Source organism: Pezoporus occidentalis, unplaced genomic scaffold, assembly GCF_034315485.1.
Source record: "Pezoporus occidentalis ecotype Australia unplaced genomic scaffold, CSIRO_AGI_Poc_V1 ctg8, whole genome shotgun sequence".
Lineage (NCBI taxonomy): Eukaryota > Metazoa > Chordata > Aves > Psittaciformes > Psittacidae > Pezoporus > Pezoporus occidentalis.
Genome location: NW_026916158.1, coordinates 3,971,642 through 3,990,765, shown reverse-complemented (window position 1 = coordinate 3,990,765; position 19,124 = coordinate 3,971,642). Strand labels below are relative to the sequence as shown.

The 19,124-nt window shown below is 43.1% G+C and overlaps 1 protein-coding gene across 15 annotated transcripts in view; it reads right to left on the bottom strand.

Annotated features, from left to right (window-relative positions):
- Window positions 1–4,884: 4,884 nt before the first annotated feature.
- MBNL1 (muscleblind like splicing regulator 1) overlaps window positions 4,885–19,124 on the bottom strand; it is a 103,857-nt gene continuing 89,617 nt past the window's right edge. For 9 of the 15 annotated variants that reach the window (XM_062603074.1, XM_062603084.1, XM_062603070.1 and 6 more), the window contains 5 exons: window positions 18,849–19,002; window positions 13,713–13,748; window positions 12,929–13,023; window positions 9,848–9,922; window positions 4,885–8,283 (listed from right to left, as the gene is read on the bottom strand). In XM_062603074.1, coding sequence (XP_062459058.1) covers window positions 9,866–9,922; window positions 12,929–13,023; window positions 13,713–13,748; window positions 18,849–19,002 — 342 coding nt within the window. In that variant the 3' untranslated portion in view covers window positions 4,885–8,283; window positions 9,848–9,865. The other 6 variants (XM_062603075.1, XM_062603079.1, XM_062603080.1 and 3 more) reach the window with 4 other exon arrangements.

Sequence of the window (19,124 nt, the reverse complement as noted above, 5' to 3'; positions counted from 1 at the left end):
GTGACTGGCCCCTGCGCACTGCAGCAGAGGTGCACAAGGCCAGTGGTGCCAAGCACGCAGCAAATGGGGACACGGCAGGGATGGGTGGCTGTTCATCACCTCCTGCCCAGGCTCCCGGCACTGCCAGAGCTCACACCTATTCCCACCCCAGCTGCTGCTTGCACTGGACTTGAGGACCAGCTCGCCTCGCACTTAAGTGCCCCAGAGCGTCACTGTAATCATCCAAACCCAGAGCTCAGGCCCAGCTCCCCCCTGCCACAGGCAATGATGCTGCACAGGGAGGGCAGCAGGGGCCGCTGCACCGCCAGGCACTCAGGGTGACCTGCACCCGCGAAACACGTAAGCCCTCAGCCCCAGGCTGGCTGGCACACAGTCCACACAGGCTGTTGCCACACTGTGGCTGGCGGCAGAAATACCCCGTGAAATGAGATGCAGCGCTTGCTACAGAGCCGAAGCGCAGCAGCTCTCAGTGTCTGATGCTGGTTGTTACCCACCATTAATGAGTGCGCAGTAACCCAGCACTTGGTGTTGAGCCAGGCTCTTCTTCATGCTTCGTGTTCAGGATTTCAGCACACCCCACACTTCGACCGCAGCAGGTCCCACACACATGTGTCCAGGGAGCACCCACAGCCAGCAGCACCCAGGCTGGAACACTGCACCAGCCCCCCAAGTCACCCAGTGTCAAACGCGCCTCTGCTGAAACAGTGGGAGAGCACAGGAGCAGCTCTGTCATGGGGCAGCAGTCAAGTGCACAGGCAACAAGCACAAGCAACGCTGCTCCTGGCTGCACAGCAAGAGATAGGTGCAGGAAGAGGGAGACGAGAAGCCACCTGGGCTTCCCAGCAGCACCACCCCAGGCAGGTCCACCTGGATTTGCCAAACACACACACAAACACCAAGATGGACTCCACACTCAAGCGAGTGCTGGGAGCAGCTTTTCTTCTGTGTGCTGATGGCAGGACATGGTCCCTGCCCTGCACTAAGCCTGCTATCAGCAGGACACAGGACTCTGTTTTTAGCCTTACCAAGACAAACAGCTCAGCTGAGACTTGCCCACTCAGTGGAGGCTTGTTACCACAGGAGTTCCGCCTGTGACACTGTGCCCTACTAATGCTAACAGTAAGATACACAGCTCTTTTTGTATAAAGTGTTGTTTTGTGGTTTAGGCCACCTAAAAGCCAGCCATACTTGAGAGGAAGGTGGAAAGCAGCAGCTCCACTGCTGACCTTTTCCTGAACCATAGGTATGCACTGAGAAGAGAAAAAACGAGGTATGGGTGGAAAAGGCAGTTAGTAACACTGCTTCATGGAAGGGTTTCTTGTTTTCCTCAAACAGCATTTCACAACATCCCTGCAGAGCGCCACGGTCAGGAGGCAGCCGTAGCTGCTGCAGCCGAGCTGCAAAGCTGCTCCTGAGGCTGTGTGCCCAGCCCTACGCAGCACACTGTGCTCCCGGTGCGAGTACAGCCCCAGATACCATGTGCTCCGTATACAGCCCAGGCTGGATAACCAGCAAATCCAGGCAAGCAAAGCATCAAAGGAAGAGCAGAGAAAAAACATTTCCCTTACGACTGAATGTTTTCTCCAGTGCAGACATTGCTTTTCAGCACAAGCATCCCACCTCTTTCCTGGCCTAGCCCGTCTGGGCATCTCTCCAGCACCCCACAGCTCGGGCACCTTCTCTCAGCCCTGTGGTTTCATTCCTGTTCCCACAGCAAGGAGGACAGGCTGGGCTCACTCTCCCAGACCCTCAGATACATCCCCAGTCCTCAGAGAGTGCTGCAAGTGCCTCCCACCACTGCACTGCCTTGTGGCCTGGGGCACATGAAAACAGTCAAAGTGACTTTGCTCTCTCTGCTCCAGAGCCAAGGGTCCGCACTGTGCCCACAGCACCCCCATCCCATCCCTCACAGGCTGGGTGCTGCAAGGGAGGGACCCCCTCCTGTCACACTGGACATGCTGTGCCACGTGCTGCTTGCCCTCAGAAGAGCATAACCAGTCTTACTCCGTAATTGTCACTCTCCTCTTGCCACTATTTAACTGCTGGTTTCCCTGCTGGTGCCAGGTAATTGCCAATACATGCCACAACAAGCTTGCTAAATTCCTGCGATGGGTAAAAGACTCCAAATTGCCTATTCCTAGGTACAAAGTACAGGTGTGTGATGAATGCTGTTTGGCCATACCCTCCCTGGGGTTTTGGGTGCTCAGGAGTAACTGCAGTTCATTTCTAGTGCATTCCTGAAATACCACTGTGGCTCATTTCCTCCTGTGGTTTATTAGCACAGGAATAATACTCCTTCTAACATCTTCACCAACTCCCATGAAAGATACAGCACATCAACTTCTTACCCACTCTTGGTTTGCTCCTTGAGTCTATATAACAAGCTGCAGGCAGCTGCAAACACCACAGGCACTTGGGCTTCCTCCAGCACAGCTCTATCAGCAGACTGAGTTATTGCAAAGCACCTCTAGACACTGTCACTGTCACCAGCCATCCCATCCCATCCCATCCCATCCCACCCCTCCACAGGGCTTTCAGCACCACCAGCAGCAATGAGAAATCCCGGCTAAAGCAGCTGCATACAAGCTGTTTTGGAGGACTTCAGCTGTGCCTCTTCAAAACCAGGCAGCTCTGCACAGCAATAAGCTGGAAAGCACTTTGAGAGAGGCGTATCCATGCCACAGGCAGCTCACCCCATGGAAGGGGCCCACCAGTTCTGGCAGGTCAGCTGCAAGAGGCTCATCCTTTCTTCTCCTTAAAAGCAGCATCAAGGACCCCTTACCACCTGCCACTTTGATCACTAACTCTCAGAGCCCAGGCAGAACCACAAACCTGAGGGGATCCCCATGGCACTGCAGCCCCATTGCCATTAGCCAGAAACCAGATGCATTGAGCTGTACCTTGGCAAGACCGACCTGGAGATGAGACCCCAGCCAGTGCTGCACAAGCATCAGGCAAAGCCTTCCCTGGTGCTGGCGCCCTCCCAGTGCTGTGGTGGAGCCCTGTCCTGGAGGATCTCCCCCCAGCAGACCCCAACACTACACCCACCTGGCAGCAATCAGGTCCTACCTGCACACCCTGAGGCTCCCAGCTCTGTCCTGCAGCCACCTCCCAAGTCAAGCCGTGCCCTGCTGCCTCCAGCCCTTTATCCCAGCGGAGCCCCACCACACCCACGAGCACACAGCACCGCTGGAGGCATGTGTGTGATTCTCCAAGCCTGCTCTCCCTGTGGCACGGGGCCGGAGGCGCTGATGCTGGGATGGGTTGCTGCATCCCACAGCACGGTGCCGCTCTCCCCAACCCTACATGTGCTGTGTGTCTCTGGTGCTGCCAGAGGGCAGAGCCGTACCTGACCCAGCACCTCTCCCCAGCACGGAGGCAGCGCTGGCAGCCAGTCTGAGGCACTGAGGCACACAGCATGAGGCCGCTGCCAGGAGCACAGTGGTGTGATCAGCTCTGTTTGGGCAGGATATAGGCTGTTTTTTATTACAACTCATACCCGGATGCAAAAGACCTTCGGAATTACTCTGTTTCCTTCTTCCTGGCACCATTCCCTGCTTTCACTAGAGATCATACAAAGGCCATTCAAACTCCTTTTCAGGCTTCTGCTCCTCCTTCCCCAAAGGCTGAGAATCCCTCAGTCATTTCAGACAGCATCTCAGCTGCAGATACCCAGGGATCCCTTTGGACAAAATTCTTATATTTCGCTTTTAACAACTGCTACAGCTGCTGTTGTTGCTTCCATGGTTGTTACCACCCCAGCTCTGGCCAGCGACATGCCACTGCTCTGGGCTTCCTGGGCTGCAGGTGCTGACGCTGCTTTGGCAGGAGCTCCTTCTCATGATTCTCTTCAGCAGCTGAGTGCTTTGATTTTTCTTGGCTCTCCTGTGTGAGCCCTGCTATGGGGCAGAGCTGCTGCTTGGTACTTGCTTACCAGCCTGAGCCCCCAGCACAGCCCAGTGCGATGGGACAAACCTGGTCGGGCTGTGGCAGAGTCCTGCGTGACCCCAAGCTCTGTGGGGCCAGTGGCCCAGGGTCCACACCACTGAGTCGCATCCTGCCCAACTGACCAACAGCAGCTGCCAGATCAACGGCAAGAACCTCCATGGCTGCCTTCATCAGATAGAGAGAATCAAGTCACGTTATTTTTGCTAATTTAGAGTGCTGGCGCTGTTTGACACAGTATTTTTCACTTGGCAGCTAAATGCAATGATAGATTTAACTGCTGGGGTCACTGCAAGCATGAATGCAAACACAGTACCAATAAGCCAGGGGCTCTGCTGACAGGAATGAGGTGTCTGGGTGTGCTGAGCTGAGAAGTGGACAAAACCAGCCTGAATTCTGAGGTCTCTCGGGCTGTGCCGATGAGCACAGGAGACACCTGCAATCCTCTTGGAAACCAACTGTTCTGACAGTTTCATTTTCCAAATTAAGCCTGTGATATTTTTGGTCAATAATTTTGATTACCAGTGATTGGTGGGACGCTGATCAGGGAAGAGTAAAATGTGGAAATGGGGCTCCCTCTAATGCCAGTCACTGCCTTGCTGCAGGTACCAAAACTGGGGGCAGCTGCTGAGGGCCCATCTCCTTTACCTGCATCTTGAAAGTACTGCCACAAGAGGGTAATAAAAGCTCAATCTCGATCTATGGTATCCTGGTACTCTGTATTTATCTTCTGGATTTAACAATAACCTCACACTTCCTTAGTATTCTTCATAGATCTACTGTATCTTTAACATAGGATGCGCTGTAAAAAAAAAACAATACCAGCATCTTTTTCCTCCAAATAAATGATATCCCTTCAGTCGAACAAATGCACAGATAAAACTGAAAATGTGTGCAAAGGAAGCAGTGTAATTTTTAGCCTGATCTAGAAAAATGTAATTAAGAAAGAGACCTTTTATTAGGGCAATTTCACTTTATTTTTTTTTCCATACAGCAAGGTCATCTATAGCAGTAATAATAAAATAAGCATAAAAACAAATTGCAGCCCAGGACAGAGTACATAATTTGGAGCAACTACAAGCAAAAAGTAAGTCTGTGATTACATAATAGTAAAACCAAGCACATCTGTCCTTTCAGCAGATGAAAGTTGCGGGGTTGCAAGTAAGTGCAACTTCACCAATTATTCAGTGTGAGTACTGGAGAGATCAGGTATGGCAATGGCCCAATCGCTTTGTCTTTCCAGCTTTGGCATTCGTGTGATGACAAGGTTTCTTGAATGCTTTCCATTAAAATGGTACAATTTCCCAGGTTTTTTTTTTCACCTGCTAAAAGAACAGGACCACTACAGCAATAAAAATAATCACATAACAACTACAGCTACGGTGTGCTGTTTGGTTTGCCTGTTCATGATTCAACTCTTTTGTGAAAGTCAGTATTTGTTTTTAAGAATCTTTTTTTGTGAACAATAAACCACTGAAATTGTCAGAAACTGGTCTGAATAGCATATATCTTTAATATACTTTTTGATACTTTAAACATGCAGTAGTTTTTGAATAATGTACGGAATATTTGATCCATGATTTCACCTTGATGGTTTGAAGTACCTGCTTTTTTTTCTTTTTTTTTTCTTTTTTGCTTTTTTTTTTTTTCTGAATGGTTTTCAGGCAGATTTGAACCAGTGGAGCTTTTGTCAGTCATGAGGTCTTGGAAGGATGGCGTATCTTTCCAGCTGAAAAAATCCTGGCAAACTACAAGCTGTCCACATAAAGCAAAGCAACTTTTTTGAAGGGGTATGGAGTGCTAACTCTGTGCCACTTTTGCAAGCAATTTTGTTCAGCCTGTCATTTTATTAGCCTTAACAAAACTCCTTGTAATTATAGACATTTTTATTCAAAATAAGATCTTACTATTATACAGGTTTCTCTCTTTTTTGACTATATACAGAAGTGCAAAAAGTCAACCTTCTCTCTATACGTTCCCACATGCTAAACTGCAGCATAATCAACCCTCAAGAGTTTGCACACACACACGATAATTCTTGTTACGTAAACTTTGAGTATTTGGATTATCAACAAAAAGTCCCTTGATCTATTGATTATGCAGCTTATTTATAACAAGGCCTGATATTCAGGGATTTCAAAAAATATTTAAACAATATTTTAACATTTGAAATGGATACAGTAGAAAATAAATTTTATTCTAATATCTAGGAACTAGATTTTCTCATAATAACTAATTACAAACAAAATAAATCATCAAAATATTACTCAATTGTCTGCCAGGATTGTTGCCATAGCAACAACTTAACTTCTTACTTAGCAATGATTATATAATTATAAGATATCCATATAAAAGATCTTTGTTCTTTTAATGAAAACTAGACAAGAACTAACAATGACTGACATTCTTACATTGTAATATTAAATCAGTAAAATATAAATCATTTAGTTAACAAATACGAATACTCATATGACACTACATGTAAATTCAAAACTGAGTATGTTATGAAGAAAACTACCTTTTTTTTTTGTATTTTGAAAAAGTCATCAGTAAACTCTAATAAAACAAAATTCTATAAACTGAAATGGTATTCAACTGGTAATAGAAAATGAAAACAATCTAATAAATGTAAGAAATAAAACCTACACTTTTAACAAGAAAAAAAAAAGTAATATTCTATAATGTTAAGTAACTACAATAACATGTGAAGTCACCTATACTTTCTTAACACGATTGAAATTACATTGGTATGGGTTTTAACCCGTAATGTAATAATCTAAGGCTTTAATAGATGTACAGTACAATCAGTAAAATCAACACATCATTCTTATACTATAAAGCATCTCTCTCAAGCATAAAAACTTGCAGTAAACTTGGAAGTATGGAGAGTTCTACAACTGAACTCACGCTTCTTCCACTCCACGCTACGCTACCAGTGACCTGGCCCCCACTTCAGCACTTTGCTGAACAGAGCAAAAATATCCTTTACTAGCTGCAACATCCAAACCACAAAAAGGAATTCCTTTGGATGAATCCGTTCTTAAAACTTGAATGCACATCTATTTTTTTTTTGTTTTTATTTTGTAAAGGCTTTCTAAGGCTATAAGCAGTTAATCTGAACAAAAAAAATCACATATAAAACTCACCCAAGTATTTAACCCACCCAATTTCTACACTAATTAACATCTCCATTTTTTCATATTTTGGTTTGTCATGCATCTGATGTCAGTGCTTTTTGTGTCTTTGTTTAGAGTCACCATGTAGAGCGTGACTTTGATGAAGTAAAAGTGAAACCCATCTCTGCAAAACATTTATAGTCCTTTTGACTTTTGACAGAGGCTATAAATAGAAGCAAAAGAAGTTCCTCAAACATTTGTTACTGTGTCTCAGAAATGGCTTTTCCCTTTCGTATATCATGTTATACAGTAAAATATGCATAAATATTACACTACAATGCCTTAAAAGAGTTAATATATATGTCCAGTATGGGTTAATTTGTACGGCTAGAGTATCTTTCTTGTGCTGTCTACTGTTACGGTAAGGAATAGTTGGCCATTTCTGAGACAGCTTTGGTTTGAACAGAATGGTGCCCTTTGACTGATTAGTACTAACAAAGTAAGTGAAAATGTGGTTCTGAAAATAACACTGCAGAAATAATACTCTAATCGGATGTACAGTCTATGGCACTTCATGAGAATCCTTAACAACGTGGTACTTAAAGCCATTGATGTGCTTTAAAATATACACAGTTGTGGTTTTGCTTGGCACATTCATCTCTGTCAGATACCTCTCTTACCACTTCTTACAATCTATTACATTAAAAATATTACTCTTAAACAAAAATTACTGTGCATGCACGCTCTTGTCTATAATGGCAATTTTAAATACAAGGTGCACCTTTGTTATTTGTAAACCTTGAAAGAAATAAACTTACTTTAAAAAATTATATCTTGGTCTACAGACGTACCAATACATAATAGATTCATGTTTACATCATCGTCTGTCTTTTCAAGGTGACATACATGGTTATGTAGGAAATAGACTACATATGCATATTCAAACACATATGCATACTTCTGTTCTAGAAAAGATAGACAATGTTGTAGGTTTTAGACAATAAGATCACCTCAGCACAAATACCAATTCAATGTACAAAGTATATAGGCAACAGTGTGCAGTGGATTTCCAAGTTCTTGTTTCATCTCGTTAACATGCAATGTGTGGATGTCTTACTGCTGAGGGCGTTTCCGCGTGTTGCTTGACAGTATATACATTATGGCTAATGAGCTTGTCCTCTTCCCCACCCAAACACACTGTCCTTTTCTCTTTAGTTATGATCTAGAAATAAAAGAAGATAGAGCATTTTCAACACAGTCATAACTTTTTGTTAGCACCATATCAGCCCCAACTTTACACGTGCAGCAAGGAAATCTGCCACCCAGCATGGGGAAGCTTGCACATGCCCCTTGTGGGATGTCCCTCTCTTTAGTAGGTGTTCTTGCAGCACAGCTTCCCATCACACCTGAATTCTGCAGGGGTAAAAGTGCACAAGATGCTGGCCTCCTGCTGTTCTCAAGCCCCAGCTGTGGAATCAGAACTTGGGGACGGCTTCCCGGCCCTACAGCCCAGACCCTGGGAGGCAGCTCACCATCCAGCACTGCGGCAATGCTGCCAGCTGCCCCAGGCCCCCTCTCTTCCCTCTGCTGCTGCTGCCCCTGCAAAGCAAATATTTGAGAGGCACCTGAATACCCTCAGGAATCTGGGCTCTGTGTTCCCAAGGTAATTTTTCACACCTAACTGCACTAGTGTAGCTGTTTCTCTAGTCTCTGTTGCCTATCGCGTGAGGGATGCCTCTAAAGAGTGGTCTCTACAATGGGCACACCCCCAGTCCCAGCTGACTGCAGGGGGAAGCTTGGTAGCACATTTACGCTGCAGATAAGTGGCATCCCACCTCAGTCACTCAAGCAGTTTAACAAGGGCTTTGTTCACCTGAAAGAATATCTATTATTATAAACCCACTGTGGCAAATCAGTTAATCCTCACCCTACATAATAATTCCGTTATTGCTGAGCCATTCAATAAAAACTGCAGCAGAAATGGAGTGCAAGGGAGAGAAAGGCAGTACAAATGACAAGCTATCCTCGGGGAGCTGATGTGCTGCAGGTGGTCTTAATGACAACAGGCAATTTAGTAACAGACTGGAATCTACAGTTTACTCACAAGAAGATACAGGGGAGAAAAAAGTCTCTCAAGCTTAGGCATACAAACCTAGATTTCAAGCTATTCAGAATGAAGATTGCAGTATACAAAGCTGACCTAGACTATCTCCAATTGCCATGCACACTGACATAATGCAGGTGTGAGCTGCACCTGTGCTGTGGGACCTCTCTTCACCATACCACACATGCCAGGAAAATACTGTACATAACATATTGTTGTCACCTGACAACCTGCACTTGTGAGAAATCAGGTGTCAGCTAGACAGACAGCTACACCTGTGTTTGCAGAGATGCCGGCTTTCCAAATCTGGAGATTTAAAATTTGTTCTTTCTAAAGACAGCTTAACATAACCACCTCCCCCCAAGACCTGGCCCTTGGCTCACATTAGGGCTGGAGCCATCATCCTTCATAAACAAAATGTCAACCTCTAATTTTAGACTCTGATTTTGCTCCATGTACAAACTAATACTGACATTTGGTCCAATGCACTAGCTAATGTGGTCACTGCTAACTATGGGCTCACTACTCAGAGAAGAATGGCATGCCAGTGGAGCTCAGAGACTCCTTCCCATATCTTACTAGTTTTCTTAGAAAGAAAATAAAACATCCTGTCCCTGAAAAAGACAAATTATGCACACATGAAAATAAGATAAATGCAAGAAAAAACACTTTGGGAACTTACTGTTTGATGACAAAATGTCTACATCTGTGTAACATACTTGTGGCTAGTCAGATGTTCGGCAGATATTATGGGTATCTATAGGTAAAAAATTTAAACAGTGAATAACATGTGCAATAAGCCAACCCAGAGACACAGCATTTTGCTATAGAATGTAAGTTTGGAAAAGTGAGGATTGGCCATGAGTTGGCAGATTTTATATTTCAACTAGAAGTTAAAAGTCAACTGAAGTGCTACGATAGCAACTTAAAACTGGAAAACATAGTGTTAAGTACTAATTGACAAATATAAGTATTATTGGTTGTTTAGAAAACAAGAGAAGTTAAAATCTACAAAAGTCATGCAGTGCAGTAATTGAAAATAGCCCTTTTTGTTGGCCTACACAAAATTCTGTGCTTTCAGTGTATCATTTAAAATGACAAATTCTCCAGTGGCCTTGTTTCAGTCTGATTTTGTGAAGTGTTCACTGCTTTCAGTGTCTTGGTTGTTGAATGCCAAACCTAAGATGCCCTGAGCTTGATTGTCATGGCTGGTGAAAATCTGCTGTCAAGAAAAGCTGCCCACTGCCACCATGGGCATCACGTTGGGTCAGCTGAAAATCTGAGACTCCCCAAAGCAGTGAAACAATTCTCAAAATGTTCGTCTGCATAAGCAAGAGTTCAGGACGTGGCTCTCCTGAAGTGCCCCATCAACTCAGTTTCCCATAAAAAAAGTATTAAAATCAGACTAGATTACCAGCAGTACAAACTTCTGTTCTACACAAGAGCCTTATGTCCCATCTGTGCAGCCCCATGGTGGGAGTCAAGGGCAAGCCCTTGGGGCCAGGTCCTTGAGAAGGGCCAGCACTAAGATGTGCAGGTGCTGGAGGAACCATGAGGAACCCTGTAGTACAGACAGGACCACATCTGGCTGGAGGGAGCAATAGATGCACCCATGCACAGGGAAACATGTTGGGGCATTGGCACAAAATTGATTTGTACAATCACAAATGGCTGTTGCACTTGAAAAGACTTTCCTGATGGATACTGAGGGAGACCTGTTAATCTGCACGAGAAAGTGAATGGGGAGGTTTCCTCTTAACTAATTTACAGGTCTTGGTGTTGGTTTTTCCACCCCTTGTGCCCTCTCCTCCCCTAGCAGCTCCACACAACTCTACAACATTGCCACCTCGAACAGAAATGTGCTTCAAACATAATGAAGCTTCTCATACCATTTTTTTTCTACTGCTGCAGGACAGGCTCTTGCACCCAACTGTGTAGAAGCATCAGGGATAGGGCTGTTGAAACATACCAAGGACCTTCAACACCAGTCAATGAAGATGAAGGGCCAGATCTTAAGACTTTTGGCATGCATGCACATCGCATCGTGTGGCATTAAATAACTTCAGCATTGCTCACAGAGTATATACATATATTTGTTATATATGTATATATTGAGGTTTGGCTGCAGTACTGTACTAAGTATGTTATGAGGCTCCAGGGAGGATATGCATGAAATGATCTGATTTCACAACAGAAAGTTGCCCTGTAATTTATTTGGGAAAATGCATGGCTATTTAGACAGAGATGATTAGAAAAATAATGATGTTTTCCTGTGTCTTGGCTTGTTCTTACAACTCCCTGGACTTACAAAAGATATAGAGACATACTTAAATTAACTGTATGGCTTAATAAACTACTGAGAGATCAGTAAGCAGACAGGTTACCAAAGAATGTACAGCTGGGCATTGTACAAACTGGGAGTGCTCAACAGGCAAAGGTGGAGAGGCTTGAAGCCGAAGATTCTGGGCTTAATCCTGTGAGAGCCTGCAGCATGCAGCACCCTCAGCGGCAGCGCAGCACTCGGTGTGCTGCAGTTAGGCCAGGGCTGCTGGTGTTATCCACTCCAAGCACAGAGGGGCATGTGCACATGCACTGCTGCCCAATGTCCAGCTGTGATGCACACCCAACAGCATCCCCATAGGATTTGGAATTGTTTAAGGAGTTAGCGCTAATGACTTTGGAAGCTGAATATGTCAAGTAAGCCTGCCTTAAAAACTGACATTTATCTCCAGAATTACACATACAGAAACATGCCTGCAAAATGCTGAAGAAAACATTTAGTTCCCTTTTCTAAAAGTGATTTCCACTGAGTAGAGTAATACCTCTATATTAGACCAGAACTGATGGCTTCACGATATCAGCAATTCTAATTCCCTAGTAAATCTAAAAAAAAAAAATAATTTGTTTTTGTAAGAGAAACTAGAGGGTCTTTAAAAAGCTTTTAGTATTGCAGTTTCAGCCAGATGTACTACAGAAATCTGCATTTTTGACAACCCAGCCAGAGAAAAACAACAGGCCACATTCTGTTCCCAGGCGCAGCTCCAGATGGTGCATGTGGGGACTGCAGCTCCTCTGGCCCTGCAGCTCATCTTTGGAGCAACTCTTCTGGCTTTTCTGGGAGGACTTTTAATCACTTACTTAATAAAACCTTATTCGTTTATTCCTGAAATACATCCAAACATGGCAACAACTGGGGTAACTATTTAGAAATAAAACCAGGCTTTAATGGACATTTTCTGAAGTCTGCTATTTCCAAGCAGAACTGCAAGCTGAAACAAAGGTTTAAAAGAAGTTTCTGTGTGGCCCTTGATCAAACGTTTTGTTTGGTTCTTGGAAGAGGAGAGTCAGAACACGTTCAGACTGCTAAATTCAGATGGTTAAAAGTGTGATCCTGCAACCCCTCTGCACAGAGGTTTTACTGGCTTTCACTGGAGTTCTGTACTAAAAAGAACTGTCGGCTTCACAGAAATAGAAATAAATAATGGGTTCCATGTATCATCCCTTTCTCTTTACATCTCTGAGAGCAGAAATAAGCAGCATGGCCCATAAATGTTAAGACTGAGTCAGAAACCCTATTATCAATTATTTTTAGCATCAGAAATGGAACTGCAGCACCTTTTGAGCATGGATAAAGGCTTATTAAGCTGTGCTGCAGATCTTAGAGAGAATGTGTAGGCCAACAAGAGGTAAAATCAAAACCCCCATGCTCATTAAAAGCAAAAATTTCAAGTTGTCTGTAAGGAAAAGCTGTAAATTAGCAAACCTGGTTGGCTGTGGCTGTTGCAGCGAAGGGAACACTTGTGGCAGATGTTGTTGCTGCAGACACAGTGGCTGGCGTAGCACCGTGCACCATGGGAACTTTCGGAAGGAAAATCATATAAGCAAACATACAGAAGAGTGTAGCAGTATGGGAACCAGAGCGACATGTGGTAGGAGAATTGAGCATGGTATTTATCACAGCAAAAAGCCCGAGACATCATTGCCAGCGCGTGACATGCAATCACAGTGCAAAGCAGGACAACATTCCAGGGACAAAGAGGGGTGGGAAATGAAAGAGAAAAAAAGGGGAAAATGCTTGTTACCATCAAATCAAGAAAATCAATATAAACAAGATTAACTATTTCAATACAAAAATCAACAGAAGAATTCTTATGCCCTTATATTTACAAATTTTTGTCTTTAAAAAATTCAACCCAAATATTTACTGCAAACAAAAATTAATCTTGTTGAAGGACAGTATGTGGCTATAGTAAGATACAATCTTTATATAACAGAAGATAGTTTCTAAACACTGGAACTCATAGTCCAATCAAAATCCACCAAAGAACAATGTGCAATTCAAAAAACTGCTCTACAAAATTAACAACATCTATGTGTCCATGTCAATTAAATCAAAACAACTGCATTTAATTGACAGGTGTTAGGGCAGGAGGCTAAGGGAGGTGGACCGGCACGAGAGCTATAAGTTAAAATCTAGCAGTGGATTTTGAGGGTCTGTGAGCTGCACCACAGGTTTAAGATAATCAAGAAACAAAGCTGGCACCTACCAACACTTGTAGCGGGTGTCATGCACAATATTGAGCCTGCCCATCATGCATTGAAGGAAGGTGGATTTGGAAAGGGAAAAGAATTAAAACAACCCATCACACGTGTAATTAGAAATTTCATTTGAACAAAGAAGAAAAATTGTTATTATGGGAACAGTGGCATGTAACTGTCAGCACAATCAAACCATACAATAGCACAGTGATCCATTCCAACTAGTCTTCAGTGAAGGAGAAGGAGCTCCTTGAACTGTGTGCTGGTTTATTGTGGTTGCCTTTGTAGTACCATGGAGGATTAGCATGGCAAGGAAAAGTTTCTTTAGCTTTATTTTAAACCTCTTCTGGTCTTAGCAGTGCCTTGGTTGTATCTGTATGACCCCTGTGAGCTGCTGGTGCAGTGGAAATGATGCTGGCTGTCCTCTGCATCTATGTGCTTAATACACAGCTCAGAGGAGCGACAGAATAGCTAATGTCTCCTGTGCATCTCAGGGCAGCACCTAAGACACTTGTTCAGCATTTGTTCCTACATTATTGGAAGCAAATAATCTTAATGTCCTTTTCAACCCTAACTATTCTATGATTCTATGATTATGGGAGGTATTTTAAGCTGCTGGTGTCTAGGCTCACAACCTGCAACTCCCCTAGGCTACACAAAAATAACTCAAGGGGCAGCACCTGGTGATTTCTGCCCTGCAACCAGAGCCAACAGCAGTATGGTGGTTTTAGAAACATTATGGTATCATTTTTTTATCTGTCGCTAAGTTGGTAATTCTGTTTACTTTAAACGGCAAAATGCCTTCCACCAGACTGAACTCAGAACCTTATATTTTTGCTTCCAATATGATAGAAAAATATATACTGATATTTCAGGATATAAATTTTTACTATCCAATTCACTTTTTATTTAATAATAACATTTATTAACACTACTAATTATGCCTGACACAGCACAAGCTGAAATAAAATCTAAAATCCCACAGACTGTAGTGGAAATGGAAACAAATTCTAGAAGACTGCCAATGGGAGCCACGGCAATGCTGCTTCCTTGACATTACATGACATAAATGGGGGACAGGAAGTCGTTTAGCTGGTGCCAAACATTTTAGTGGCTTGATCAATCTCAGGAGCATTTAACTAAGCAGGGAAAAAGTCAATCAGTATAGTTACTGCTTGGGACAAGGTTATTCACTGTCATCACTGTATATGTAAGGCCACAAAGAAAAAAGCATGTTTCCTAATTACTTTTTCCTAATTACTCTTCTATCTCTCCTTCATGGAAGATACTGAAAATATTAATGAAGAAAGAGTAAAAGAAGGGTAGCTTTTTTGACTTCCCCATGCACAAATCATGGCTGAAGTCAATGGAATCACTTGCAAGATTAAAAAATGAAGCAAAATTTGTTTATAAAGTATGAACAGTATGTAAAACTGCTTTCTCAGTCCCTATTATGACATCTCTATGGTGTTAATACGGTTACAGAGAAGAACCCTTCAGTTCTGTCTCTGTGCTGAAGTGCCCTATTTATAACGTTGTACATACTTTTTAGACCTGGAATACTACATCATTCCATGCATTATTATGTCTACACATTAAAGACAAGTTAGATATTAATAATGGCTCTGAAATATCACTGTAAAGCTTTTCAGATAGAAATTCTAGTTTGACTTGTCATCATTAACATTATAACCAGTGCACACAGTTTTGAAAGGGAGCTGAAGCAAATGAACACAGGCAGAAATGAAAATACTAGCTAGGGTGCAATAACTTGCAAATATGAAGACATAATGCTGTATGACCCTCTTACCTGAAATAAAAATAATTTTTGCTATGACCTTAATATTCATTTTGACTTCAGAAGCTTTGACTGACTAATGAGAACACATGAATAATAAATGTGCAGTTTCGAATGTTCCCTAGTTTTTCAGCACAAGGCAGAATTTTAATTCAAGGATGTTCTCAGTTAACTGATCATAACTTCACAACCAGACTATTTCTACAGTGGCATAAAGCTATTTTTATAAATATTCTATGTTTGCTGGAGCTTTACTTCCTCCTATTATTCCCCTCAGTCTATTTTTTCAGTCCAATATATTAAATCCTAATTAGAAATACCACCATAGAAAGCATAAGCACTCCTGTCAAGGTAAACAGCTGTGCCTTATTTTTCTCTCCCTAACATCTTGGAGGAGAGCAGTGGTTTTACACAGACCCAGAAGCCTCATGGATAAAGGTGCTCACACAAACACCACTTTAAGAAAATGTGCACTGAGTCCCACCCATGAGCAAGTTCTCTGGTGTTGAGGCTGGAGCAACTACATGAAAGTGCAATGCGTTATCTTAACGGCAGAGGTGGCTGAAGCCCTTCCAGGCTGGCTCCACAGTTCAGCTGCCCTGATACAATTCTGCCCCTTGCAGGTGCATCGTGACAACAGCTCCTGTAAACTGTAAAACTGACCCCCTTCTTCTAGAGGATTATGCTTCTCAAAGACTGCCTGGCTGCCCAGTTGACATACACAGGCTGAGAACAGCTGTATATACACAACTGAGGAGACAGTGAGCTGAGGCACAGGATGGTAAGAAGCACCAGGGCAAGAATTTTATCTTGTTGCCCACAGGAGCTGTCAGCACATATAAACATGCCCACAGGAGCTCTCTATCAGCACTTATAAACATACCCCCAGCCAGCTCACAGTTACTGCAGGACAAATGTGTGGAAGTAGTGAATGCCAAATAATGGGTGCTCTGCAAGTTCACAGCCCCACAGCAAAACATTTGCCCACACATCTGCCAAGGTGTCAGGAGTCAGCAGTCAGGTCCAAAGTACCAAAACCAGCTGTGAACATCTACTAAGTCATGCCAAGCCTCCACACTTGGCAGACTACCTCCACTTATTTCAACTAGCCAACACCACAAGTGTCCCCTGTTCTTTCTTGCAACGCCTTTCAGACTTCCCTCTCAGTCTGGGGACAACTTCCAGCAGTCAAGGTTTCTGGGAGACCTCAAGAGGGGAGCCATGTAAAGAGAGAGCTTTATTCAAGAGCAGTGAGATGAGTATCTAAGAGCATATAATCATTTAAAGTGTGCTGGAGTGCTGTCTAACCCCTGGCTGGCACAGATGATCCTTTTATTTGCATTCGCATGCCCTTGCATACAGGCAGCCAGAATTCTGCCTTACAATTCTGAAGAAGTATATGGGTTTGTCTGGACCATGAGTGAAAAACTCTCAAGGGTGAAACATTGAAAGGAAAGTGCCCTGCAGAGAGGAAGGTCCTGCCAAGATCCTCCACAGAGGTACATACTGATCCTACACAGTGGACACACTGACACTGTGTAGGTTCTACAAGTGTCCTGCCCTCAGACCTCCTGCGTTTTCATACACTGCAGCTGAAGCAGTGTAAGAACGCACATGAGTAATTACACTTTGAGTGTCTGAACCTGAAAAATGTCACATTATTATTATTACTGGGAAGCTCAAACAGCTGCTGTCTGAAAAATATAAAAAGAGAATGTAGCTCACACTAAAAAATACTTTGGTTTTCTCGTTTAACATATACTGAACTTCAGTGGTCCAGAAAGGTCAAATGACTCATCAGGAACCACTGCGCAAACTCCTGTAGGTTTCAGTACAGATTTGCTAGAGGAAGGGCTGAGGTAGGTGGTGTGTAAGTGACAACGTCAAAGATCGTGGTCAATTATGTAGTGCAAGTAAGCTCTGAGGCACATGAACCATTATGACAGCTTCTAAGTTCAAAGAGTGTGATTCAAATCAGCTTGAGTACTTTCAGAAATGATCCAGCCCCTCACTAATTTAATGGAAGCTGGAAAATTTAATGGCTTGCTAATTACATCAGTTATGCTTTGCCAAAACAAATGTTTAATATTTACAGGAAGGACTCTGATTGCACACGTTTTTATATGAATTTTAGAATGTGGGTAGAGATTTGATCTAAAACTTACTCAATCAGTCTTTCTATTGACTTGAACAAGCTTCGCAATAGGCAAAAGCCTAACTAATAAGATTTCAGAGGTTGTAAGCTATTAAAATCAAGCTACTACATCAAGCAACTGACTTTTGTGACATTTAAATTACACCTGCGAGTTGTATGTGACATCAAAAAAGAATAGTAAAAGGCATTATACTGAATTCCTGGGAACATACATGCCAAAAATGTTTAGGATAAAATATTTAGGTGTTCTTGGTAAAGACTGAATAGCTGTATTTTCTTTTCTCCCTCAACTAGTCTGCATTACGAAGGGCTGTCCTCACAGACCCTTTCTGATTTTCTGAGTACAGATCTATCAGAAATCCTCTGCATACCTCCTAGAATGATAGTGCTGTTTTAATGTGGGTTCATAGTGAAAAACTAACTCATCTGTGTTAATACAGGTATAAATTCACATGGCATACTAGTTACACAATTCTTCATGAAGTGCTGTTTGCAGAACCAAAACATATATTCCATCACTTGTCCTCTGAAGGGACTTTTGTTTATGTAAGTAACACAGGCATCAATTCTTCTGAGACAAGTGTAGATTTGATCACTCTTGAATAAGAACAGGTGCACCTTGGCTCTGCTTAATCCAAAATTAGCCCTGGGGCTTTTGTGGTAGAGGCCTGAACCTTTCTGTGTAGGTTCATGATCAGCCTACCTGTGAGACTGCCTGCCTGTGCCTTTTATGATCACCGCACTGTAATTAAAATCAAAACTTCCAAGTGTGTGACTGAGAACAACTGTTGCTAAGCACACAAAGGCAAAGGGGTCTTACAGCAAAGAGAAACAAATACAACAGCCTGAGAGATGTGTAACGAAGAGAAGTTAATTGAGGGAAAGAGGAACAAGACAAAAGATTTCACATTTTGATTTGGGATGACAGAAGATGATGTTGATTTTTATGTTAGACTGGAAAACACCCACCCAGCTTCCAAGAGAAGCAGAGAGAAGCCAGCCTTCCTGCAGTCAGCACCTCCTTGGCCAGTGGCTCACTGGCACCGCAGAGCTCACCCCAGCACCAGTGTCCGCTGCACGCACAAATACCTCTATGCATTTGCCACCAGGAACAAACGGTTATTTCCTAGTGTATTTTTCCAGAATTCACATTTCTCCCTCCCCAAAAAAAGGCAAATGAGAAGCACTTACCTGGTGGGAGGAAGGCTGTATGCTGCTGTAACTGCATGTTGGCAAGAGCTTGCTGGTATTGGAAAATACCAGTGTTAAAGACTGCGGTGGCACCATTGGTTTTTTCAAGCGCAGGCCTCTTTGGTAATGGGGGAAGTACAGCTTGAGGAATTCCCTGAATGGTGGATGGGTATAAAAATAAAGTCCAGTAAAAAAAAGAAGAAAAAAAGGGGGAGGGTGGGGGGTGGAGGAGGACAGAAGGGAGAAGAAAAGGAAGAAAGAAAGGAAAAAAGAAAT